Source organism: Marmota marmota, unplaced genomic scaffold, assembly GCF_001458135.2.
Source record: "Marmota marmota marmota unplaced genomic scaffold, marMar, whole genome shotgun sequence".
NCBI classification, from domain to species: Eukaryota; Metazoa; Chordata; class Mammalia; order Rodentia; family Sciuridae; genus Marmota; species Marmota marmota.
In genome coordinates, this window is record NW_026000016.1 from 21670991 (window position 1) to 21696979 (window position 25989).

Here is a 25989-nt window from a genome sequence, read left to right on the forward strand (position 1 = left end):
TATTCCCAGCCTAGTATCATATTTTAGATTAATAACTTAAATAGATAATCGTCTCCAGTGACTACCCCTGAATAAAACTATGAACTGGGCAAAAGTTGTCTTTAGTATCATTTTCTTCTTTTATAGTCTTTTTCCTGGCCAGAGGTCACTATCAAGAAGGGAGATAATGTGACTTGGCCTCCATAATCATAAAGTTATTTTGAGTACCCTTGCCATAGAGATAACCCCTGATAGACTAAAAAGAATGCTAAATGTGGAGTTGAGAGACAGGATTCAGACTTGGCCCTTCAAATTCACAAAGCATATTAGTTGTAAGTAATAATCCATGTTACACAACAGCTGATATTTAGCTGGTAAGCTTCAGTTCAGTAGCTCCAGAATTTAAAATATTGAAATATTTTCCTAGCATTTGGTGATTAACTGCTGGTCCAAGTCCCCTCGATGCCCTCATGGAGACCCTTCTTCTCTCCCCACTTCTCCTTAATCTAAAAATTAAAGGTCTAAGTCCTGGTAGTGGTTACATTGACCAGCCACCAAAGCCTTGCCACCATAGTGCCTGCCTATACCCACCACCCTGGGAGGCTACACTTGGGGGTACCTGTAGAGGGACCCTCTAATGTTGCCAGCTTAGTAGTCTATTTCTCCCACACATCCATCATATTATAGAAATTCCCACTTTGAACAAAAGTTAACTGTTTTACATAAACAACACATCATAAATCCAGAAGAATATTCTACTTCAGTTGTACATGGGAAAATATCCTCAACTTGAGAAAATGATTTGTACATTTAGAGAACAAAGTCATGTGCCAGAATTCTGTGGAGCTGAAATCAAAGCTAAAAAGTTAATTTTGGGAAAACCTTTTCTCTCCCGAGTTTGTGTATTCTCAGTCATTGATGATTCAACCTAGAATTTTAAGAAGTTTTATTCACTTAGTTTCAAATTTAAGGGTCATTATTCTTTTAATCATCGAATAATTCTGTTTTGTCAAGACATAGTCTCATGACTGCGTCTAAATCATCCATCAGTGACAGTTATAAGAAGGGAAAATAATTTTATATACTTAAAATACTTAGCCTCTGATGCTGTTTTTTTATTGATTTGTAACTTCTGATCATAGCATTGTTCTTTTTATACAATATATTTAAAACAAATTTCCTAACCTATTTTCCAAATTGTCTTTATTGCCTTTTATTTTAAAAACTCAATCCTAGTAATTTTGAAAATTGCCAAATGGACTAGATGCTCAATCATTGTGCTTTATAACATCTTTTAAATTTTAATTCAAAGCGTTTCAGTTTCTGAAAGTACTTGGCTTAAAGGGTATAAGTGAGTATAAGTGCTGGATTTCTGCTGCTGCAAAATTAAAAGGAATTGACTTAAGTGACAAGCACAAAGCTGATATTAGCTTCTTTTGCTTTCACTAATGTCTAATAAAAGAACAAATTTAATTTTTATCAAGGACAAAATTATGTCTGATCTGCAACATTTACTTCACATGTATGATTTGCTTTGTGAAATAAAAAGTTCTATAAGGAATACAAATATTGATTATGCAGTAGACATCAGTGCTCAGAGTAAGAGATGAGCAATGAAGGTTATCACCATGCCTTTGGTTAATTTCTGTTATCTTAACCCTTGATTATATTAAAGCTAGTGGTTATGCTTTTGTGTAATGAAATATCACATCCCTAACATGAATATTCAAACTGAAGTTATTGTCCTCCGTTTTCAAGAAATGTTGTCATAATCATGCCTTATAGGAATTTTCTAAGAGCTACACAATATTTAAAAGTGATTTCTTGGGTTTTTGTTTTTCCTGACTTATTTTCCTAGACTGATCCCATTGAAAACACTTATGTATGGAACCTGAGCATCAAGTATGTAAACATCCAGTCAAGGTCCACATCTCCTTCCATATCTAGTGAAGCTGAGCCAGTTAAGGTGCTTCATTGGAGCAACCTTGCTCCCCTTTTCTTACACTTGTGTCAGAAAAGGGAATTGGAGGGGGAAAAAAAGTGAAATCTATCTTCTGTTAATCAAATAGATTCTGTAATAAGTTAGAGGTCATTACTTTTTAAATTTTTTTTTTAGTTGTAGATGAACACGATACCTTTATTTTGTTTTATTTTTATGTGGTGTTGGAATCCAGCCCTGTGCCTCATGCATGCTCAGCAGGCGCTCTACCACGGAGCCATAACCCCGGCCCTAGAGGTCATTACTTTTAAATGATAATGTAGCTAGGAATAGAAAATGAATTAGAAAATTGTTCCCCTAAACTTACCTAAAATAGACAAAAATATAACTCTAATAGTAATCTCTCTACATGGTATAGAACTATGTGGAACACAGGATAGTTTTATGTAAAGGTTAGAATTAACAGATACAAATTCTGAAGGTATATGCAATGCAGGTGACATTCTCACATTTTAATTCTTATAATAAACTTAATAAACCATGATATAACTAATCTGTTACATCATAAGCACGGCTTAAAAATAAAATTGCCACTGCTGGCAGCTGAATATTTTATTCTGACTGCTGAATCCACCTCAGGTACTCACTTAGCTAAACCGTGCCGTGCCCTTTAGTAGTACCAAAAAATGTGTTGTTTTTACACTTCATGTCGAGCCATGGCTTTTAACAGCCAATTGGCTGGTTTTCTCACCAGAGACAATTTCCTGAACAGGTTAGAACAATATGTTGTGTCTCAGTTCATGCTACCTGCCTTGTGACACAGTCCTAGTTTTTCACTTAGCATCACAGTTCCTGCAGAGCTCATTTGCTTCCCTCTTTGTGATCAACAAAACTGTGTCTAGCTATCCACAGGAGCAGATGGTTCAGTGAAAGAAGTTGTCTTAAGTGTGAACTGTAGTCATGACTTGTTTCCCAACTATGATACAGTCCTCAGACTGGTTAATGAGACCCTCAGTATTTTTAGTTACAATTGTTTCAATATTTGGGGTTAATGGAATTTTATTTTAATGATAAAACCTTTCAGGCATACACAGAATAATATAATAAATACCTATCACCCACAGATTTAACAGATAAGAATATTTTATTTTACTTTTTCAGTTTTTTTTTCCAAACAAAAAATATTCCAGAACCAGTTAATGTCTTCCCTTACACCATTCCTCTCTTTTTCCCAGACATATCTCAATATCTAGAATCTGGATGCATATCCCCTTCCTTGGTTTCACCTGTTTATTTCATTTGTATCCATAAACAATATATGGTAATGTTTGTCATGTATTTAAAATTTGCAGAAATGTTAACTGTGTCCTTCTGCATCTTTTTTCATTCATAAGTATGCATTGAGGTTTAATCATACAGATACATGTCCATTTAGTTCATTCATTATAACTGCGGCATAATGTTTCATTGTTTGAATATGCCACAGCTATTTATCCATTCTTCTGTTGTTGGATATTTAAGTGGCTTCCAGTTTTTTATTACTATAATCAGCACTGAAGTGAACCTCTTAATATCTATCTACCTTTGCAAATGTGCAGTTTGTTTAGCATTTATACATAGAAGTGGAGTTACTGGGCTTTATGTATTTTTGGTTTTAACTAGATCTTACCAAACTGTTTTCCATAGTGGTTGAACCTGTTTTCATTCCTACCAGCAGTGTGTGAGAGTTCCCTGTTTGCCCACATCCTTGCCATAGCTTGGTACTATCAACTATTAACTTTTGTCAATCTAATAGGTATAAAAAAACAAAAATCCAGCCCTGTGCCTCATGCATGCTCAGCAGGCGCTCTACCACGGAGCCATAACCCTAGTGGTTATGCTTTTGTGTAATGAAATATCACATCCCTAACATGAATATTTTTGTTTTAAATTGTTTCTGTTTTCTAATATATCTTTTTAGAAAAGCATCTCTTTTTATATATGTTTGTTGGCTATGGATGATTTGCCTGTTAAAGTTTTTGTCCATTGTTCTACTGACTTACTTTTCCTCTTGTTTTATAAATGTCCTTTATATATTCTGGATACTAATTCTTTGCTGGCTATATGCATTGTAAATATTTTCTTCTGGTCTTGGTTTATTTTAAAATTTTATTTGTGGTATCTTCTGTCTTGCAGAAATTTTCATTTTAAAGTAGTCAGTTTTATCAGTCATTTCCTTTGTTACTTATGCTTTTTTATGCAGTTTTTTTAAAGCAGTTCTTTTGCAGTGCAGAGATTATGAAGATTTTCTTCCATATTTTCTTCTAGGAGTTTAAAACTTTGGCTTTTATGACCTTAATGAAACTGAAATATATTGTTATATATAATAGAAAGTGGGATTCTAATCTGTTTTTCCCATATCAACATCTGGCTCTTTTATATTTCCCCTCCTTTGATTTGTAAACCCAACACTACTTTGTGTGCATGGGTCCGTTGGAGTTCTCTTTCTCTTTCACTGCCCTTTTGCTTATTTCTGCACTGATACCAAATCATCTTATTTATTCTAGCCCTAAAATAATTCTTGATACCTGGTGTAGTGAGCCACCCAAAAAAAACTTGATTCTTTTTCATCTTGACCCTTTGGTTTTCCATATTACTTTTAGTATTAACTTGTCAAGTTCCACGTGGGGCTTTTGATTGGAATTGCATTGAACTTATAGATTTATTTGAAAAGAATTGACATCTTCATGATATTGGGCATTTCTGTCTATGAACATGATATGCATAGTTGTTGGTTATTCTTTTACATCCTTAAATAAGGTTGCATTACTTTCAGTGTACTCCATGTTATTAGATTTGTTCCTAGGTATCTTAAAATTTTATTACTCTGATGAGTGGGATCTTTTTAAATACTTTATTTTAAAAGTTAGGCATTGCTTATCTTTTTAAACTCTGTTGATCTTGTATCCAGCACCTTTGCTTGACTCTTTTTTAATTTACAAACATTTCTTGAACTTTCTATAGAATTCTAATGAAAGTTTTGTTTACTGTTAATTTTTTTCATTAACTTTTACATAGATTTTTCAGTGTTTACTTTCTTATCTTTTAAATTTATCCTCTCAAATGTTGAATTATAGATTGGGTTCAAGCTATTCAAAAGGAAATATAGTTCCAGTTAGAACTAAACTCACAGTTAAACAGAAGATCCTAAAAAACACACTGAATTCCATTTTAAGGCTATACTGAATGTCAAATAGTCTATTTTTGGAAGTTATATGTAATGAAGACAAAGAGAGACCATCAGTTTTTCTCCTAATATTTTTAAATATTAAAATTAGGATATAAATTATTTTCTTACTTGCTTAATATTCTAAAAGGATGTTATTTCTCCTCTTTTTTTAATACTTTTCTAATTAAGTACTGTCTCTTTGTCATGTCCCCCACACCCAATAACATCCAATAAATCAATGATTTATTTCAAAGAAATAGCTTACAATAATACCTCATAAAACTGTTTGCCTACTAATAAAGATAATAGTTTGTAACTAAATTTGTCTTAAATTCAGAATTCCAGTAATTTTAAATAATTTAACTCTCTTATTTGGTAATTAATTTTTTACAAAATCCCACTAATCTCTACCTGTATATTCAAATCCACAGAGTTATTTGTATTCCACACATTTAATGTATGTTCTAAAAATGGAGGTCAAGTAGTAAAAAGGAATCTTCTAAATATTTTTATTATAAATAAAAATCAGATACTTTTTAGGATGAATATATCAAATTCATAGGAATGGAAAGTTAGTATCCTCATTTTTATATGTAGGTTACATGCTCTGATTGTTTGATTTGGTTTGGTTTTCTTCCATGGATTTTCTTTTCCAAATTATTCATTTTAAAGTTTCCAGACTGAAATATTTTTTACTAATTGAACAAATTTCATTGTAGACATTGCAGACTAAAATTTAAATGATCAGTACTCTGAGAATTTCAACTTCGATGAGATTAACTAGTAGAACTCTTTGCCTAATTGATGTTTGTTCATTTCTATTTACTTTGGTTTCTTTCTAGTTATGTTTAAGATAAATGAAATGTTTCATGACATTTGTTTCCCTTTTTGCCTCTGGGTTCAGATTACAGACAGTGCTCCACTTCCAGTTCACACACCAACCTTAAGGAAAAAGGGATGCCCTGGTTCAACTGGTTTTCCACCTAAGGTACTCTAGTTATAAACATAATTTGTTCAAAAAAAAAAAAAGGATAGTGGATTTCTTCTGCTTGTTTATATACTATGCTTTTAATTCTGATTTCTTCAAAGTTAAAAACATAAAAGCATGGAAGGAAAATAAAATCACTATGAATGGAAATAATCACTAATGAGAAAGGTAGGAAGCTTGTACAGTTTTTGGATTTTTTTTTCCTGTCCTAAATTCAGTGTTTTAAAGTCTAAGTAAGGTGTAATGCTTCTTCCAGAAACTACTCTGGATTGTTGCCTGAGGAAAACATTAAGTTGAGGTCTCCAATGCAAGGATCTGGAATTGGGGTTATTAAACAAAGCACTGAGAAAGAGAAATGTTTAGTGAAAAACTCAGTTGAATCTATCTTGCTTCCCCCCTCCCTTCATTCTAGTCAATTGACTATGACACGTGTATTATAGAGAATAGAACATAAAGATTTAGTTGCTTATCTCAGATTCCTACAAAGAAATTCTAGAAATTGGAAAACTGAAATGAATTACCTCTCAAAAACATAAACCTTGGATAATTCATAGAATGAGAGAAAGATAAGCAAATCTGAAAAAAGTGTAAGTGGTATAAAAGAAAGACCATAAACTGAATAATCTATGCCCATCAAGAGAGTAAAAAACCCAAGAAAAAGCAAATGTACGTTCAAATCTTAGAGAAATTTACTATGGCCTCTAAAAGCAAAGAAACCAAAGGAAAAGCAGATGTACATTCAAAACAGTCCAAAAATAATGTAAATAGAAACACAGTGTGGAGTGAGCATGTATTGGTCTTGCCTGGAGAAAAAGTGTATAGATGATATTGTCTGGTGGTTAACATTTTAAATCCCTGGCCAGACTTCCTAAATTAGCAGTATAATCTCGAGCATGTTGTTTACCTTTCTGTGCTTTCGTTTCCTCATTCAAAAAAAAGAGACAATACTAATACCCATTTAATTGAATAGTTTATGAGTTTTAGACAAATTTGATGTTTGTAAAGAACCTAGAATGATTATTGGCATAATATACATCGTAAGTATATTTATACTTGTAATATCATATAAAATGTCAAATAAATAAATGTTGGTAACTCAGTAAGGAAATTAAGCATAAGTATGGATCTTCATAAGTGGAAGGGAATAAATAGGGTATTAGTAAGTAAAAAGTATAAATTTTAAACCTTTGAAAGAAAATAGTCATTGAAAAAGAGTAAAGAAAGGAAAACATGATGACTTGGTACTCCTGCTGTGTAATAAATTGTCTGAAATCTTTTTTTTTGTTGTTTTTTTTTGGTACAGGGGATCAAACTCAGGGGCACTCAAGCACTGAGTCACACTCCCCAGCCTTATTTTGTATTTTCTTTAGAGACAGGATCTCACTGAGTTGCTTAGCAGAACTTGCGATTCTCCTGCCACAGCCTCAGCCTCCCAAGCCACTGGGAATACAGGTGTGCCACACCACATCCAGCAAATTATCTGAAATCTTAATGTATTGAAACAACCCCTTTTTATGCTTACAAATTATTGGGCTATGAATTTTGGAATGATTCATCTGGGAAGCTCTTATTAGGAGCTTTCCATGTAGTTGTAGTTAAATAACAGCTGAGACTGCCATCATCTGAAGATTCAACTGAGCTGAATTGTTCACTTCCAGGGGTAGGCATTTGATGCTGGCTGTCATTCAACCGCTTACAGTCTTTCCAGCATGACAATGCTAGTCTTCCTACATGGCAGCTGCCTTTCCCCAGAGTGAACATGCCAAAAGAACCCAGGTATAAGCTGCATAGCTTAAAGTAAAGACATATGAAAGGTAGAAAAGGAAAGTAAAGGACACAGGTGTATACTACACATAAAACAAACAATTATAGATTAAGTTATTTTCCCATACACTCTAAAATGTAAATGAATAGGAACAAATCACCAGCATCTATAAGACCTTTGTGGTATTTAAAGTTATATTTGTGTAAATTGAGATAAAGTGAAGTGACTTATAATGACCCTTGGCTACAAAACTATCAAGGGAGCATTAAGTACTCCTGGAAAGATCTGAGGACAGTAGCAGAAACTGGGAAGGGACTTCTCAAGTGCCATTCCACAGTAAGCATAAGGAGATATAAGTAGAGGAAGATCTGGCAGTGCTAAAGTTAGGAGTTCTCAAAACTAACAAATTAGAAATGCCTTTCCAGATCAAAGTCCTGTCCTATGGAGAAATAGTTGGATGTAGATTCAAAATTGAATAGGACAGGGAAGAAAAGTGGGAGTCCAAATAGATAAGAAGAGGGATTAAAGATCTTAGAAAGTATGATATCATGTATATGTTTTTTTCATTTTATGAAAATAACAGAAAAGGAAATCTAGAGCTATGGAGCTACAAAAACTATCCTGGCCCACCATTTCCACATAAAAGGATAGGGAAAGTAAAAGGTAAAACTGATCAACTGAAAAGAGTTACAGTTAAATCTCACACAAAATGATTACATTTTAAAAAGAATAAGGTATAAAATATCTTAATAAAAAATAAAAGTCTGCCAATCAAAGAGTGTTTGTTTCAGGTTGGGGTTGTGGCTCAGTGGCAGAGCGCTTGCCTAGCATGTATGAGGCACTGAGTTCAACCCTAGAAACACCATATTAAAATAAATAAAATAAAGTATTCTGTCCATCTACAACCAACAAAAAGGTGGTTTGTCTCTACAAAACCAGTGAAAATTAGTGGATAGTGGGGTATGGAAGCATCCATCAGTGTTAAGATTTTGTGTTTAACCCCAGAACCAAAAAAGAGAAGAAAGGGGGAATTACAGTGAATATTTCAAAAGAAATTTATTTCTCAAATAATAGAAACTTAAATTTAAAAAATGAGAATTCTAAACCTTAAAAGCGAAGGTTGTTTGGAAAAAGGAAAATTTGAAAAAAGAAGATAAAGCATTTAGGAGAAAACTACAATTTAAAATACAATGTGATTTCAGGAATATAGGCTAGTGTACAGGGAATTCAAGAACAAATATACTAGCAGGTAATGCCTTGCAACAAATAGATAAAGAGGTGGATTTTTTAATTTAGCGAAGAAATGAGCAAAGAGGTTAAAAAAATTTAAGAAAAAGCAATAGAAATACTGGCAAAGAAGAGCCAGCATTTTTTATAATAGGAGTCCCAGAAAAAGAACATGAAGCAATGGAAAATACTAAAAAGTTAGTCAAGAAAATTTCCCCAAACAAAAGAAGACTTGCATCTCAAATACCAGGATGTGCAGCATAGCTGAGAAAATCAACCAAAATAACATATTCTAGTGAACTGTTACTGGTCTTTTTAAAAAAAAAAATTTTTTTAGATACAGATGGACATAGTATCTTTATTTATTTTTATGTGGTGCTGAGGATTGAACCCAGGGCCTCATGCATGCTAGGCAGGCACTTTACCACTGAGCTACAGGCCCAGCCCCTGTTATTGGTCTTTAAAGAAATGCATTAGATATTCAGGCAAGAAGATTGGTCTCATCTGATGATGAGATTATCATCAGATTTTTTTTCAGTGGCTTCACTATGCTGGAAAACAATGGAATGATATATTTAATATACCCAAGGAAATTATGAGAGTTTTAAGAAGCTAAGTTGTTTTGTTGTGGTGGTTTTGTCTTTATTTTTATGACTGAGCTATTGCCCTAAGATTTGAAGGATGCAAAAGCATCCTCCAAAATACAAAGCCGCAGAAAAATGTGTAAGAGTTCAAGAAATGGTTCCACAGTCTTTCTGAGGAATGTACTAAAAAACAAGTTTCAGATAATCAAAATAATAAGACACCAGGTAATTTGAGAGTCAGGAGGTGAAATAAGGGTCTAGAGTTAAATACAGAATGGTTCAAAAAGCTGGTCTTCGTGGTGCACGCCTTTAATCCCAGCTACTCAGGCTAAGGCAAGTAGGATCCACCAGTTCAAGGCTAGCCTCAGCAACTTAGTGAGACACTGTCTCAAAATAAAATATTAAAAGGGCTGGGGATATAGCTCAGTGGTGAAGCATCCCTGGGTTCAATTCCCACTACCACCACCCACCCCACCCCCCAAAAAAAAGAAAAGGAAAAATAGCTTTTACTTCAGAATGATTTAAAATCCACATGAAGCATTAAACTAGCTCTCAAAACATAACTATTCTACCCTGCCATATGTTAATTTTGTAGATCACTTAAACCAAAGAGACCACACAAACTCAGCAACACTGGATTTGGTGAAAGAGAAAAATATCAAATCACAAATAATGAGACTTTTAAATAAAAAGTCTACAAACAAAACGATAAGATTCCAAATGCCTTTCCCTTGCTTATCTCCCAAGATATTGGCAGTTGGGGTTATACCCCCTCTCCCCTCTCTCCTTGGAGGATACCAGTAGATTCTCTAAAGAAATAGGCCCAGAAAGTATCTATAGATAATGGCATTTGAGGGTCCTCCGTGAGATGGCAGATCGTCTCTAAACAAACACAAATAAGTGCATGCACACTCTCTCTCACATATACACACACATATACCCCTTTCTATATAGCTTTTTTTCTGTCTCTTAAAAATGTTCAGATTCTCAAGAATCAGCAAGCATTTTAGTAAATTCTCTAACAAAAGAAAAAGCAGAACAATGTTTTTGTATGTTTCTTGTTAGAGGAAAAAGAAGCTGTGAAGAAAGCAGAAGAAAACAAAAATAACTATCAGAGAACATGAGGTCTTTGGAAAATTAAAAATGTTAACCATTTTAAAAATTCAATAAATGAATTAGGAGATAAATTTTAGAAAATCTCTTAGAAAGTATTTTATCCAGGCACAGTGGCACGCACCTATAATCTCAGCATCTTGGGAGGCTGAGGCAGAAGTGTTGCAACTTCAAGCCCAGCCTGGACAACTTGGCAAGACCTTTTCTCAAAATGAAAAATATAAAGGACTGGGGATGTAGCTCAGTGGTAGAGCACCCCACCCTGGATTTAATCCCTAGTACCACCACAAAAAAAAAAAAAGGAAAAATAAAATATTGTAAAAGGTCACATAGAAATTAGAAGAGAAAATAATATAAGAAATCAGTATTCAACAAATAGAAGTTCCAGAATAATACATTTTTCCATAACTGAAAAATTTAATGCCTTTTTTACCCAATTTTTTCCCCTCTTCTAACTATCCTTTCAAGAATTATCAGAAATCAAGTATTTACCAGGATGCAGGGAACAGGGATCTTAGATCAGAAACCAAATAATCTGAAAAACATCCAACCAAAACGCAAGTACTCTCCCTTGCCCTTCCATCCCTGTCCGGGTGGAAACAAACTTACACTGTTAAAACCTTAAAAGAGATGTGAATTTATTTTTATTTTAAAGACAACACATCTCCCTACAAGATTAAGATATTGGATAAAATCCGAGGGACTCATCTTCGACTGAAGCGCTCCTGACCTGACTGATTTCCCCACGTTGTAAAGAATCTGCGTCAAAGAGTTTAAGTACTGTTTGACATCACCGCTCCCACGTGTTCTGTGCCATCCAGCAGCGGCGGCACCCTGACCCCGACCCTCAGCCCCCAGACTCCACCTGCATTGCAGTCCCCCCCAGCCTCTTACCAGTCGGATGCGAGAGCCTGTGGTTAAGTAAGAAATCAGGCCTCACTGGAGACAGACGTTCAAGCAAAGGCTGGACAACCACTTTTCCAGAACAAAAAGGAAACTCATGCATCAGAAAAGGTGACTAATAAACATACCAAAAGAATATGGCTGCACAAATACCAGAATCTGATCAGATAAAACAGTTTAGGGAATTCCTTGGAACCTACAATAAACTTACAGAAACCTGCTTTTTGGACTGTGTAAAAGACTTTACAACAAGAGAAGTAAAACCTGAAGAGATCACCTGTTCAGAACATTGCTTACAGAAATATTTAAAAATGACACAAAGAATATCCATGAGATTTCAAGAATATCATATTCAGCAGAATGAAGCCCTGGCAGCCAAAGCAGGACTCCTTGGTCAACCACGATAAAGAGAAATCCTGATGGATGGACTTTCAATGAAAGATTGCCAACAGCTGTTGCACTGGAAATGAGGATTCATGTGATGGAATCCCCTGAAAGCAGTAGGCACCATGTTAAACCACCTGTCATGACTCTTTGGCAATGGAAACCAATGAAGAAACAACATCGCTGTTCACCAAGAATAATAAAATAGAAGATCTTATTGTTCGGAGAAAATAATAAGATACATTTGTTGAGGCCTTAAGATTCTGCAGCTTGGTCCCTTAATTAGAAAAATAAACCATTGTTTCTTCCAAAAAAAAAAAAAAAAAAAAGAAACCAAATAATCTATTAAATTTAATGTAGGATTAAATTCATGTTTCTTTCTGTTTCTGTTCTTCACCCCTCCCCTAAAACAAAACCATAGTACTATTGTGTAGTGCCTAAAGATTGATGACATCAGAATAATGATTTTTAAATTAAGTTGTATGTTAATACTATTCTCAGTTGAGATTAGTGAAACATGGACCCCTTAATCTTTAATAGTTAAACTAACCCACCTTCTCCCATAATTTAATAAGCACCTGCCAGTTGGATGGTTGGTCACCCAAAGTTATTTCTCTGCCAAAATATTGTTTTTTGTTAGCACCACTTTACTCAGATTTGTGACAGCCTGAATAGATCTCTGGGGAAGAGGGAGATGTCTTGGTAGTCTTTTAAAAAAGAAGAAAAAGAATGGAGTTACTTTGAGCAATTGATTAATTCTTTCAGACATATTTGAAGTAACAGCCAAAAATAAATAAATAAATAACTGTGGCTGTGACAAATTTGTTGATAATTCTTCACAATACCCAAGAAACTACCTAAAAGTTTTATATTTATTATACACTTTATTCCCTTAATAATGGTAGTTACATCATTCTATGTAAAAGATAATCTACTGTTTCTTTTTTTAAACTTGTCTTGTAAAAAAATCCTATCCCAGTTGAAGAGAGCAGCTTTTGATTTGGCTTTGGGATTTTGGGGCGGTGCTTGGGCGCACACTGCCTAGTGCATGTTAGGCAAGTACTCTACCACTGAGCTACGTTCCTAGTCACCAGAATTTATTTTTACTTAAATTTTAGTTTTGAATATTCTTTGTGATTTTTCTAATATATTAACCTAAACTAAGTACTTCATAACTTTAATCATTACTGACATTTATTGGACTATAAAGAGTAGTATAAATTACACATGAATAATTAGTGAATTTTGTTTTCATAAAGAAGTAAATGTTTTTAAGTACTTACTATGTTGTGTCAGTCATTGTTTGAAAGTCTTCATTTATAAGTAATATTTATAAATATTTAATATTTATACTCATTTAGCCACCTCATGAAGTAGATATTATTATTGACCCTATTTTATATATAAGGAAAGTGAGATACAGAGGACTGAAGTGATTTGCTCCTGAGTTTATACAGTTGTGTAAAGGAAGAGTTATTATTGTAATTCTTTTAAAACATGCTAAGAAATAATTTGGAGAAGAAAAGAATATTCCAAGGAGATAAAGTCTATATTGGGTTGTCACTGTGTACATCAAGCAAGACAGAAGGGCTGGGGATATAGTTCATTGCAAGGTCCTAAGTTTAATACTAAGTACCACAAAAGAAAAAAATTTGTTGCAATCAAGACAGAGATCTTTACTAGACTTTCAGTAAGAAATTTCAGGCTGACATCTGTCTATGGTATAATAGGTGTGTATTTTTATCAGCTCAAGTATAAGTTATACTGCCTCTTTCCATGAGAAGAAACAGATACTTATAGCCTCTCATTTGTTCTTGCTTGCAGAAGATGAAATACATGATTTACAGTAGAAATAAGAGGTTTACATGATTCTTTTTATTCTTCTAAGAAGGTATAAAGCATATTAAAACTATATTTGTGTATATAAATTATTAAAATTTTACTTAACTCTGCCAAGAATAATTCAAAGAATTTACAGAAATTCTGAAGCCAAGACTTATGAGCAAAACCAAAATGCTACTGTCTGCTTTATACACTTTCCAAATGATATTCAAAAGCAATTATCATTTAACTTAGATTATTTTAGCTTGTTCTAACTTAGTATTATCTCATATAATTGTTTAAAGAGTATAAGCTGTGAGAAGATGCTATGAGAAATGGAAAGAATTCATTCTTCTGTTTAGTAAACATTCTAGTAGATTGTTATGGGACATAGTGACTAACATTACAGAAATCTTTAAATAATCAATGTATGTTTTCTTATCAATGTTTTGCAGCGCAAGACTCACCAGTTTTTTGTAAAATCATTCACTATTCCTACTAAATGTCATCAGTGTACCTCTTTGATGGTGGGTTTGATAAGACAGGGTTGCTCATGTGAAGGTAAGAAAAATTGGAAAAATTGACTTGTTTGAGCACCACTTTGTTATAACATTTCTACCTAAATTGTAATTGAGTAACTTTATTCTCTTTAAAAAACATACAAATGTTTGTTTCATTTAATCATTTGCTTTTCTCTGGATAACAAGAATATAGATAATATAACTGAGCACTTGCTAAAGTCTTTTGGATATTAGAGAAATTAGACAAATGTTCCCTAGAAATATTTTTTAGGGGAGATATATTTGAATATGTTTAATTCATCTTTGTTTCATTATTTGGGTAAATTAATGGCCCCCCAAACCATTAACCTATATGACAGAAGCCATGGAAGTTATCCTTGGATATATTCATTCAATTTTAACATTGTTTATTTTCAGAAATTAAATATTTGCCACTATGCCTTAAAAGAAAGTTTATTCCTAGTATTAATAGTAGAAGTTTTTCCTCCTCATTCATTGGTTTACCTGTCATGTATTTTTGGAATGCTTAGTGAGAAGGACAAAGGCGCTACACTTGTGGAGCTCACATTTTGAGAGATGGGGGTGAAAGGATCAGGGGTCATTTAAATAGAAAAACCAAGCCTATTTGTTTGAGTACTACTTTATGTTTCCTAGATCTCTAAAATGAAAATGATTTAAATGATAATGGGATATATTATCATTTGTAACTTTTAGAAATATGAATTCTTTTTTAACTTTTCATAAATGTATTTATTTCAGTTATATATGACAGCAGATTACATTTTGACTCATACACAATTGCAGCACAACTTTACATTTCTATGATTGTACACGATATAGCATCACACCATATGTGCAGTCATACATGTACCTAGGGTAATGATGTCCATCTCATTCCACTATCTTTCCCTGTGCACAGAAATGTGAATTCTTAATCAAATGAGACTTACCACTACAAAACCACCTTATATAGGTAAAACCACCTTATATAGGTACTAGTGGTATATCTTATGAAAAAGACAAGAAGATAGTTGCTAATTCAAATTCTAATACTAGTTTCTGTTTCTTAGCTTTTCTGCTTTTAGTTTTGAAAGGGAATTTGGATGGAATATAGACACTCTCCATTTCAGGTGCTGAATTCCCTGAATTCTGGGAAGCTACCTGGTTATTTTTTTTATGCATCAGAATTACTTGTAATTCCATAGTAGGAATTTGGGGACTCTTCCCAGTCTCTCTTACTTCTGGAGTCTTGTGCCATGAAATTGTGCCTTTTTTTTCCTCAACTCCTTGAGGTCTACCTTATAAAGCCATGAAAGTGCATTAGACTATCCCAAGCCTTTGTCTAACAAGCTTTTGTAAATGTTGTGGTAATGTGTTATAGTCTCTAATGGTTACTATCATTTTTATTTCTTCCTTGTGGATTAAAATTAAATCTAGTTTATAGATACTTATTTTGTTGTTTCAGCTGCCCTTGGGAAATGAGATTTTTTCCTTATTAGCAAAATGAATTATAAATACTTATATTCTACTTAAAAGCAAATGATAGCCTGGCACAGTGGTGCATGCCTCTAATCCCAACTACTTGGGAAGCTGAACCAGAGGATCACCAACTTCTTTGCCAGACCCATCTCTCGAAATATATTTTTTAAAAGGCCCAGGATTTAGATCAGTGGTAGAGTGCCCTGGGTTCAGTCTCCAATACATGGGGTTTGGGGGAACAAATTGAGAAGTTTGTAGTTTTTGGAAGTCAATGCTAATTCATCCTGCCTTTCTGTTCATTTCATAATGTCCATCAGTGATATATAATCCATTTCTCTCAAGTTTAAGTATTCTCACGGTGATATCCTTTAGTTCCTCTCTTATTCTTTCCCTAGTTTTCTCCAGGAACCACCTTAGGAGTAGGAATTATAATCGTAGTCTATACCCCTTGCCAAAAAAATTGTTGTTTTTTTTTTTTTAATTTTACCTGTAATTTTTACCCAACCAAGTCTCATTGAAAAGTATGAGTTCATTTTTATTTATAATCTTGTCTTAGAATCTCCAGTTCACTGTGTAAGTATCAAATAGAGGAATCATGGCAATACTGTTAGTGGTAAGGTATGCAGGATCTGAGCAAAACTGTATGAGTTTGAAATTCTACCACTGCCACTTCCAAGCTCTGTGACTCAGGGCATAGGTTACATAGGGATTAAAAACTATACCCCTTTTATATTGTCATAGAAAGATTTAAGATGCTCAGTAAAATTAACAGTTATTATCTAGTGGTAGTGTAAGTATATGGGATATTAGTAACTCCAAAAATTTACCATTAGCTTATACCTTTTTTAAATTCATTGAAAAATTCTATTTTTAAGAAGATTGGTAAAACTTGCCACATGTAGCAGAGATGTCAAGTAGCTTAATGTCCATTAATGACTCTTGCAAGATACATTTCAGAACAGATACCAAGTTGCAGTAAGACGAAGAAATAGAAATAGTTCCAGAAACCAAATTTTTAGCAATTATAAGTTTAACCAATCATTTTGTGCACAGGGTTAAATATTTTTCTTATCTGTTGCTTCCCCCTTTGACCACTAATGTTAACAGAGAATAATAGGATTACCAATTATAAAAATATTTACTATTTCTCATTAAAATCCTTATTGGTAAGCAGATGAGTAGCTTTTCAAATGATAAGACATCATTTGAAATGGTGTTTAAAATAAAAAATAAGCATTTATTTAACAGAACACCTTGCATACAGTTAGTGCACTGTGAATTGTAATTGTTGTAGTCATTAAAATGAATTTTTAACATACATTGTCTTTTTTTCCTTTCAAAAGTGTGTGGATTCTCATGTCATATAACTTGTGTAAATAAGGCTCCAACCGCTTGTCCAGTTCCCCCTGAGCAGACAAAAGGTCCCCTGGGTATTGATCCACAGAAAGGAATAGGAACAGCATATGAAGGTCATGTCAGGGTAAGTATCCTTAGTTCAGATTTAGATGCATGTTTTAAGATTATGAATGAGTTTAAATAAAATCAAGTCATTTATGAACATAACATTTGACAAAAAAATGAAATGAACAAAATTCATCTAATAATTTTATGTCATCCAGTCCAGCAGAACAATTTGAAAATGAAAACCTAGTCTTTTCTTGGAAATAAATTCTAAAATGTCACAAACTTTTCTATATTATCCCTATTTTATAATGAAGAGAGGTTGAAATCACCATAAAGGAGTCTTTGGCCTTTGGTCTTGCCAAAGAGGTACTGTATGGTTATGAATTACAAGATATTATCAAATAATAATCTTACTTGATTTGAGTAGTATTTACATTGTTCTGCCACCGCTAGCTTCATACTAGAGGTTCGAAACATAGAAGTTAACTAGTGAGTTCAAATTAAAGACACATAACACTCAATTTACCTTTTCTCTTGCCCAGCTCAGAGACGGCCCCTCCCAGCTCCTGCCTCTAGCCACCTGGCAGTAGCGAGGTTTACACAAGAGACCAGCAAAAGAGAAAGAGGCATGCCAGAGAGGGAGCTTTTATTGGAGAACAAAAAAATTCAGGGGAAAATTCCATCCAATGAAGGTCGAGGGGGACAGCATTCCAAGGTCAGGGTCAGTGATTGGTTTTTAGGTCAGTGGTCAGTCACACCCCCACACGGACAAGCCCTCGCACCTGGAAAGGGTGGGGAAAAGCTCTGACACAGCTGGTCTGAACGCCTCACACCCAGCCAGGGAGGTAGCTCAATCACGTGCAAGAACGGCTTCCCACAACATTGTAAGCTGAATTTTATCTTACTACCAATTTTGACGCTTTGCTTTTTTAGGAGAAGAAAAGAAAGAAAGAAACCATGAATGTCATTTTAATGAATTACCAGCAAAAGTTAAAATGATTCTTTTTAATAGTCTTTCATTAAAAGATGATAGTATTTGAAGAATATGTTCTCACTTTTTCTCTTAATGTTATTAATGATATGTGTCCCATTTACTTTACCAAAGTGACAGACTTTTGTACATTCTCGTTAGGTTTTCACCTTACAGTTTCATATGTAATTTAAAAGGCTTTGATTGCCACTTTCATTTGATGTGTTTGTTTGTTTTCCTTTCTGAAAGATCCCTAAGCCAGCTGGAGTGAAGAAAGGATGGCAGAGAGCACTTGCTGTGGTTTGTGACTTCAAACTTTTTCTGTACGATATTGCCGAAGGAAAAGCATCTCAGCCCAGTGTTGTCATTAGTCAAGTAATTGACATGAGGTAAGCCTTCAGGGGTGAAAAGATTTGTATCTCTGCAGCATAGGAATTACAGAGTTTTTATTTTTCTTCTTGCTATAGTCATTAAAATGAGTTTTTATCAAACATTGTGTCTTTTTTCCCTTTAAAAGCAAGTGGATTCCCATATCATATAACTTGTATAAACAGAACTCTAGTATTGTCATGTTTTTACTAAATAATCTAATTTTGTGTTAATATTCTAATTTACTAATATTGCTGTAGTAATATTAGTAAATTAGAATATTAAAAGTAGGAAGTAAGATGCAGTTCTGGGAGAGTTTGGTATGCGTGCTGAGTATGTAGGGTTTGGAGCCAGATAAGGGCTGGGGACGTGACTCAGTAGTAGAATGCTTGCCAGTATGTATGATGCCCTGAGTTCTATCCCCAACACAGCTGGAAGGAAAAAAAATTGAGCCAAGTAAAAGCAAACGGTGTTTGGGTCCCAAAGACCTATTTAAAGCCAGGAGGGGAGGGGAGTGAAGAAAGTCCTAAAGTATAATGTTTATATCATCACCTAGAGGTACGTAGTATGATTCAGTGTGAGGATTATCAAGTGATATATCAGACAACCTATTGGAAAACAATGAATCAGGAAACATTTAAGTAAGCCAGATCTTTAATGATTTTGGTTTGATTTTCCAGATTCTTCCCCTTGCCCTGTTGAGTGCCCTCGTGTTCCTGAGGGACCTTATTTACTCCCATAGCTTCTGCCATCATTTCTGCCTTTTTGGGTCCCAAACATATATCTCCAAACATATATCAGAAATAGCCATTCATTGCTCAAAACCTACATTTCCTAGCTGTGCTTTACACTGGCATTTTACCCCTGCATCTCAAACACGTTATCTTTTACCTCACATTTGGAATATGAAGGAATTCATGCAAGAAATATCAGTAGGAAAAATCTGGCAGAACTTGCTAAGGGACTGACTAGAAAGATAGAGAAGGCCAGGTGTGATGGCCCATTCCTATAGTCCTAGCCACTTGAGAAGCTAAAGCAGGAAAATTGCTTATATCTAGGAGGAGTTCAAGGTCATCTTGGGTAATATATTTGAGACCCTGTCTCTTAAAAAAAAAAACAAAAAAAAAAAAACATTTCACTATTTTGAATAAGATGCCCCAATTTTTAAAAAAAGAAACACAGTTGGGGGGGAGGGAATCAAAGATAAGATTAAAATGTGAAGGGTTTAAGACTAAGGGAATGATGGTACAAATAACAAAATTAAGGAAAAACTTTCTGTGGAGGAAATCTTCTTTCATATGTTGATAGAAAAATAAAATGTCAGATGATCTAAGTTGAACAAACTTGAGATTTATTTTGGAGAAAAAGGATTCTCTTAAAGGCTCTAAAGACCTAGCATGGTTCAAATCCTAGTTCTCTATGTATGCTTACTGGCCTTGTGTCTTTGGATTAGCCAGAAAACATTTGTAGCTCTTGTATAATGTGCCTCTGTTAAGTTACTCTGTGTGTGTGTGTGTGTGTGTGTGTGTGTGTGTGTGTGTTGTGCTGGGGATTGGACCCAGGGCCTTGTGCATTCGAGGCAAGCATTCTACCAGCTGAGCTATATCCCCAGCCCTGTTAAGTTACTCTTGATAAATTACTTTGGGTACTGTTGGTTACAATGGGGAAAAATCAAATTTTTTAAAGTTTCAATTTAGGTGTTTTGTGCAGTTAAGCTTTGAGGATTGCTTCGTATATATTTGGTTACATAATCAAAACTCCACATATATAGCCACTTATACTAACTTCTAATGTTTCACTTTTCTTTCAGAGATGAAGAATTTTCTGTGAGTTCAGTCTTGGCCTCTGATGTTATTCATGCAAGTCGAAAAGATATACCCTGTATATTTAGAGTAAGTGTGTTCTACAGTTTGATCACTGAATTATTTGTCTTTAATGAATATGTTTTTCCTCTTTATGTAAATCATAAGCCAAATCTAATATTTCTATGTTCAATATCATCTGATACTTGCATTTATGCTAAGTTTAACTAAGGAAAGATCTATAGAAAATATAAATACATGGCTTCTAAAATATGTTCCCTAACAGGTAATATTTTTTAGTCCAAATTCAGTTTTCAAATAAAGATTCCTTCTTGGAAAATTAAATAAGTGTGAGGTTTCTCAATTTTTTTTTTAAAGAAGTTTCTCTCTTTAAATATCTCATTTTAAAATCATGCTTATTTCCTATTACCTTGTAACAATGGTCCCACATCTTAGAAACTTAAACCAACAACATTTTATTATTTTCATCATTCTGTGAGTCAGCTGTACAGTTCTCATGGTGTTAGTTAAGATTACTCATGGGACTGCATTCAGCTCTTTTGGAGCTTAGAATACCCAAAATGACCTTGTCCTTATGTCTGTGGCCTTGGTGCTAGTTCTCTTCATTGACTTTCTGTATGGTCTCTTAACAATTTGATAGTCTAACTGAACTCACAATGGCTGGCTTCCAAGAGACCAAAAGAAGCAGCTGGGCCTTATAAGGACTAGACCCCAAACAGGCATAATAACCCTTCTGCATTCCATTGATCAAAGGAAGTTATGAGGTCATCCCAGATTTGAGGGGAAAGGAAATGGATTTGACTTGTTAATAATAATAGAAGAATGGAATTCTATAGTAGGGAATTGTTGATAGCCATCTTTCAAGGCTGTATACCAAAATGTGATCTTAAAATGGTGAATTAAGACAATAGATATTTTTTAAAGCTGCCCTGTTATGCCTGTCTGCATACTATTTGTCTATGAATTTTATGTCCCAGGAAGGTCAAAGACAATAACCTTGTCTGATTTCTTGGTTCCTACACTGGTAACTATTTCATTCTCCCTCTGGCCACCAAGAGAGCCTATAGAGCCTGCTTATCAATCATCAATTTGCAGTGTGCTTTTTATTGTCATTGATGCTTAAATTACTTTAAGAAGAAATCTGTATGTATAAAATTCAAAACTGTTCTGATCATGATTTGTAGAAGGATGAACTTCCATTTAAACCCTTTCTGGTGCTCTCATCTTCTTTAATAATAATGTGAGTTATTTTTATAAAGTAACAGAACATAAATATTTCCTAGCATTCCTGACTTTTCAAAACAGTATGGTATAGCGCTTAAGAGCATTCACACAGGATCCCAGACCTCTAGCTGTTTGCCCTTGTAGAAATTATTTAATCTCTTTATCATGGCTTTATCATATGTAAAATGAAGTTATAATAACAATTTCTATCTCATGAAAATGTTAAGAGGTTCAATTTGTTAATACTTGTGTTTAAATCTACTCAGTAATTACTCTTAAATGTCAGTTGTTATATGAGTATATGTAACACATTTTTTATTATAATGTTCTGGCACCTTTATAGCAAGGAAGATGAAAAGTCAGGAATGCTAGGAAATTTTATGATTTTGATTGGTGTCTCCTACCTTTGCCTTGGCAATAATCCTAGTGCTAGAACTAGTTATTCCGATTAAGTATAGCTAAATTCTATTAAAGGGATCATTTAATGAATTCTCATTTTATTGGTGAGTGCTAAGCAAACTAGTCTCCTCACAAAACTAGCCTACTTATGAAACTAGCATAAAGGGTATCTGTTTTCTAATATAATGAATATTGATTAAATTCTTCTAGGTCACAGCTTCCCAGCTGTCAGCATCCAATAACAAGTGTTCAATCCTGATGCTAGCAGATAGTGAGAATGAGAAGAGTAAGTGGGTGGGAGTGCTGAGTGAATTGCACAAGATACTGAAGAAAAACAAATTCAGAGACCGCTCAGTCTATGTTCCCAAAGAGGCTTATGATAGCACTCTACCCCTCATTAAAACAACCCAGGCAGCTGCAATCATAGGTATGAATTTATAACATTTATCATATTATTATAATTGTTTACTGATCTACCTTGTGAGCTGGGGACTGGCTTTCATCTAGGAATCCCCACTGTCCAGCATAACATGAATTATATCATAGATGTTCAATAAATGTTTATTAAGTGAATGAGACCTATTAGATTTTTATTTTTAAGCAGTTACACTAAATACATTCCCTTCTGAAAAAGTGATATTACTAAAGACTAACTTAATAATCCATTTTCTACTTATGTGAACTAGAATAAATTAATTTCTTAAAGCATAATTTTCACATGTAATGCATAAGATACTAATTACCTTGCTAATGTTATTGAGAAATTTTAAAATCATGGTATATAAACACATAGTACTCTGCATTAAAAAGCCCTCAGTAAACAGAAGCTTCTGAATCTGGAGATTTAAAGTTTTGCTACATTCTTACATACATATCCATATCTTTTGTTACTTAGGGTTCAATACTTGTGTTAAAATACCTGACACAATCTTTTCCTCCAAAAACAATATATTGAACTGGACCTAGGGTACTAACAAAGTAGGTTTTTAATTGTTTTTCACAATTTATTGAATAAACAATTACTTATTTTTGTAGGTATTGACATGGGATATTTTTTAGTGATTTTTCTATTTTAAAACACATGATAAATTTATCACTGGTAATCTGAAAGAAAATTTCATAGTGTAAATTGTTACTGTATTATGATTATTTACTTATTTTCATTTTTGCACCTCATTTTCTTATTTCTGTTTTATTGTATTAGCTTTATATGGCTTTTAGCTAATAAAATTGTCTCATATTTGTGTTTTACACAGATCACGAAAGAATAGCTTTAGGAAATGAAGAAGGGTTATTTGTTGTTCATGTCACCAAAGATGGTAAGAGAAAACCTAATCATTTTAGAGTAACTTTAAATCATATGTTAGAAAAATTTTGCTCAAGTCTAAATTCTAAAAAGAGTAGGATTTGCTCTTACATATTCTATAAATGAAATTTTCCAGGCACAATTTGATATATTCTAAAATCAAAAGATTATTTTTTAATTTTTATAATTCTCCTAAGCAAGTGTGTATTATCTTTCTTATGTCATCTTATTTAGCAATTCTGCTATATGAACTCATATTGTACTTCAAAGGTGGCACATGGAAAATTTTTTGAGTTTTCCTAAAATTAGTATATTATCATAATTAGTCTTATTAGAAGGTAATATAAATTATAACAACTATTAAAATATGCTTATTGGAAGTCCTCCCACCCCCACTGTAATACAACAGGTTTATTCATTCTTTTTGCAGGGTGAGAAAGAGGTGGTTACTGTGTGTTGAACCCAGGAGTGCTTTACTCCAACATTTTTGGTTTGTTTATTTTTGAGATAGGATCTTACTAAATTGCTGAGGCTGGCTTGAACTTATGATCCTCTGCCTCAGCCTCCGAAGACAATGGGATTACAAGCATGCACCACCATGCCTGACCAACAGTTTTTTTCCTACAGAAAAATTAAATGCTGGGTGAAATAGAAAACAATTTAATTTGATATTTATAAATATAATATTCTAAGTTCTAATTTTATATCAAGTTTTATCATGACAAATTAATTCATTTAAATGTCATTGGTTTGATACCATAGAAACACTTTCAGAGTAACTAGTAGTTATGCGGTTACCCAGTTTTTAAAAATAGCAACCTCACGGTGAAATTCCCTACAGTTTAGTACCAATAAAAAAAGTTTTCTTGGGCTGGGGATGTGGCTCAAGTGGTAGCGTGCTCGCCTAGCATGCATGAGGCACTGGGTTCGATTCTTAGCACCACATAAAAACAAAATAAAGATATTGTGTCCATCTGAAAAAAAAACTTAAAAAAAATATTTAAAAAAAGTTTTCTTAAAAACTGGCATGCTTTCAATTAAGAACTCTGCCTTGACTGTCAGAGATCTGTGCCAAATTTAATATAGGAAAGTTAAATGATTTTACAGTGGGTTTTAATATCTTTCTTTTTCTCTGTAATTTCTGATCTCTTATTCTATGTGTACCTCTCCATCTTTAAATAAAGATGACTTATATACTTCTGAGTATAATTTGGATGACTTATAAAACTATTTTGCATTTGATTTGTTATTTCTGCATGTAGAAATTATCAGAGTTGGTGACAATAAGAAGATTCATCAGATTGAACTTATTCCAAATGATCAGCTTGTTGCTGTGATCTCAGGACGAAATCGTCACGTACGACTTTTTCCTATGTCAGCTTTGGACGGGCGAGAGACAGATTTTTACAAGTTGGCAGAAACTAAAGGGTGTCAAACTATAACTTCTGGAAAGATGCGCCATGGAGCTCTTACATGCCTGTGTGTGGCTATGAAAAGGCAGGTTCTCTGTTATGAACTATTTCAGAGCAAGACCCGTCACAGAAAATTTAAAGAAATTCAAGTCCCATATAATGTCCAGTGGATGGCAATCTTCAGCGAACAGCTCTGTGTGGGATTCCAGTCAGGATTTCTAAAATACCCCTTGAATGGAGAAGGAAATCCATACAGTATGCTCCATTCAAATGACCACACACTATCATTTATTGCACATCAACCAATGGATGCTATCTGCGCAGTTGAGATCTCCAGTAAAGAATACCTGCTGTGTTTTAACAGCATTGGGATATACACTGACTGCCAGGGCCGAAGATCTAGACAACAGGAATTGATGTGGCCAGCAAATCCTTCCTCTTGTTGTAAGATTCTCTTTCTTATGGCTGTCTTTATCTTCCTGTCTCCTTCCTTTTCTTTTTCCTTCTACTTCAATTAAACATTGTCATTGTTAATAACAGGTTATATTTTTTAGAATGATTCTGAAAGTTTTCCTTAGTATTAATTATGTTGTTTATGTAAAGTAACCATATGTAGTTAGGCCTAAGCAAATAGAGTCAATATTAACATGCACATAATGAAAACTAATTTTTCTATGGAATATTTTACTGAAATGGAATTTTTTTATCTTGTGTTAGTCATTTTTAAATAACTCAAGTAGCTCTTTTCATTGTTCTCCAAAATACAGTGCTCATAAGTATAAGTAGCACTTATTCTTGAGAAGTAATTACTAAGTGAATTATTTAGTAGGAAAAGAAAAATGTAGTTTCTCTAAGAAGTGTTATTCAGTTTTATATGTTTATCTAGATGGGCAGATATTTAAAGTTGCCTATTTCATTTTCAAGAAATATTAAAAATAAATTATTGTATAGTTTTATTGCTACGTAATAATTTATTTATTACTGAATACATGCCATGTCACTGTATGAAATAGTGAAGTAGTCTACCTTCTCAGAGTATAGAGTGCAGTAGAAAATATTCATGTCACAACTAGGAGTTTCAGTAGAAAATGTATGCTATAATACCTGAAGTGAGAGTTCAATAGAAGCTTGTAATAGGAGTATCTAACCCAAATTCTTTTGTTTGCAATGG

At 33.7% G+C, this 25989-nt stretch overlaps 2 protein-coding genes across 16 annotated transcripts in view; both read left to right on the forward strand.

Moving 5' to 3' along the window:
• Positions 1-25989, forward strand: part of Cdc42bpa (CDC42 binding protein kinase alpha) — a 309215-nt gene that overhangs the window by 256201 nt on the left and 27025 nt on the right. For 12 of the 14 annotated variants that reach the window (XM_048809272.1, XM_048809276.1, XM_048809273.1 and 9 more), the window contains 8 exons: positions 6031-6114; positions 14367-14472; positions 17255-17391; positions 18535-18674; positions 20465-20546; positions 22311-22527; positions 23357-23419; positions 24669-25262. In XM_048809272.1, coding sequence (XP_048665229.1) covers positions 6031-6114; positions 14367-14472; positions 17255-17391; positions 18535-18674; positions 20465-20546; positions 22311-22527; positions 23357-23419; positions 24669-25262 — 1423 coding nt within the window. Of the gene's footprint in view, positions 1-1837; positions 1946-6030; positions 6115-14366; positions 14473-17254; positions 17392-18534; positions 18675-20464; positions 20547-22310; positions 22528-23356; positions 23420-24668; positions 25263-25989 lie in introns of all 14 variants that reach the window. The other 2 variants (XM_048809282.1, XM_048809283.1) reach the window with 1 other exon arrangement.
• Positions 11349-12399, forward strand: LOC107140483 (mitochondrial import inner membrane translocase subunit Tim9). Of its 2 annotated transcripts, none has more exons than XM_015483566.2 (2): positions 11349-11724; positions 11818-12399. In XM_015483566.2, the coding sequence occupies exon 2, from the start codon at positions 11844-11846 to the stop codon at positions 12111-12113; it is 270 nt and encodes an 89-aa protein (XP_015339052.1). In that variant the 5' UTR covers positions 11349-11724; positions 11818-11843; the 3' UTR covers positions 12114-12399. The 2 variants fall into 2 exon arrangements, with proteins under 2 accessions (XP_015339052.1, XP_015339053.1); XM_015483567.2 differs by having other exon boundaries at positions 11349-11719.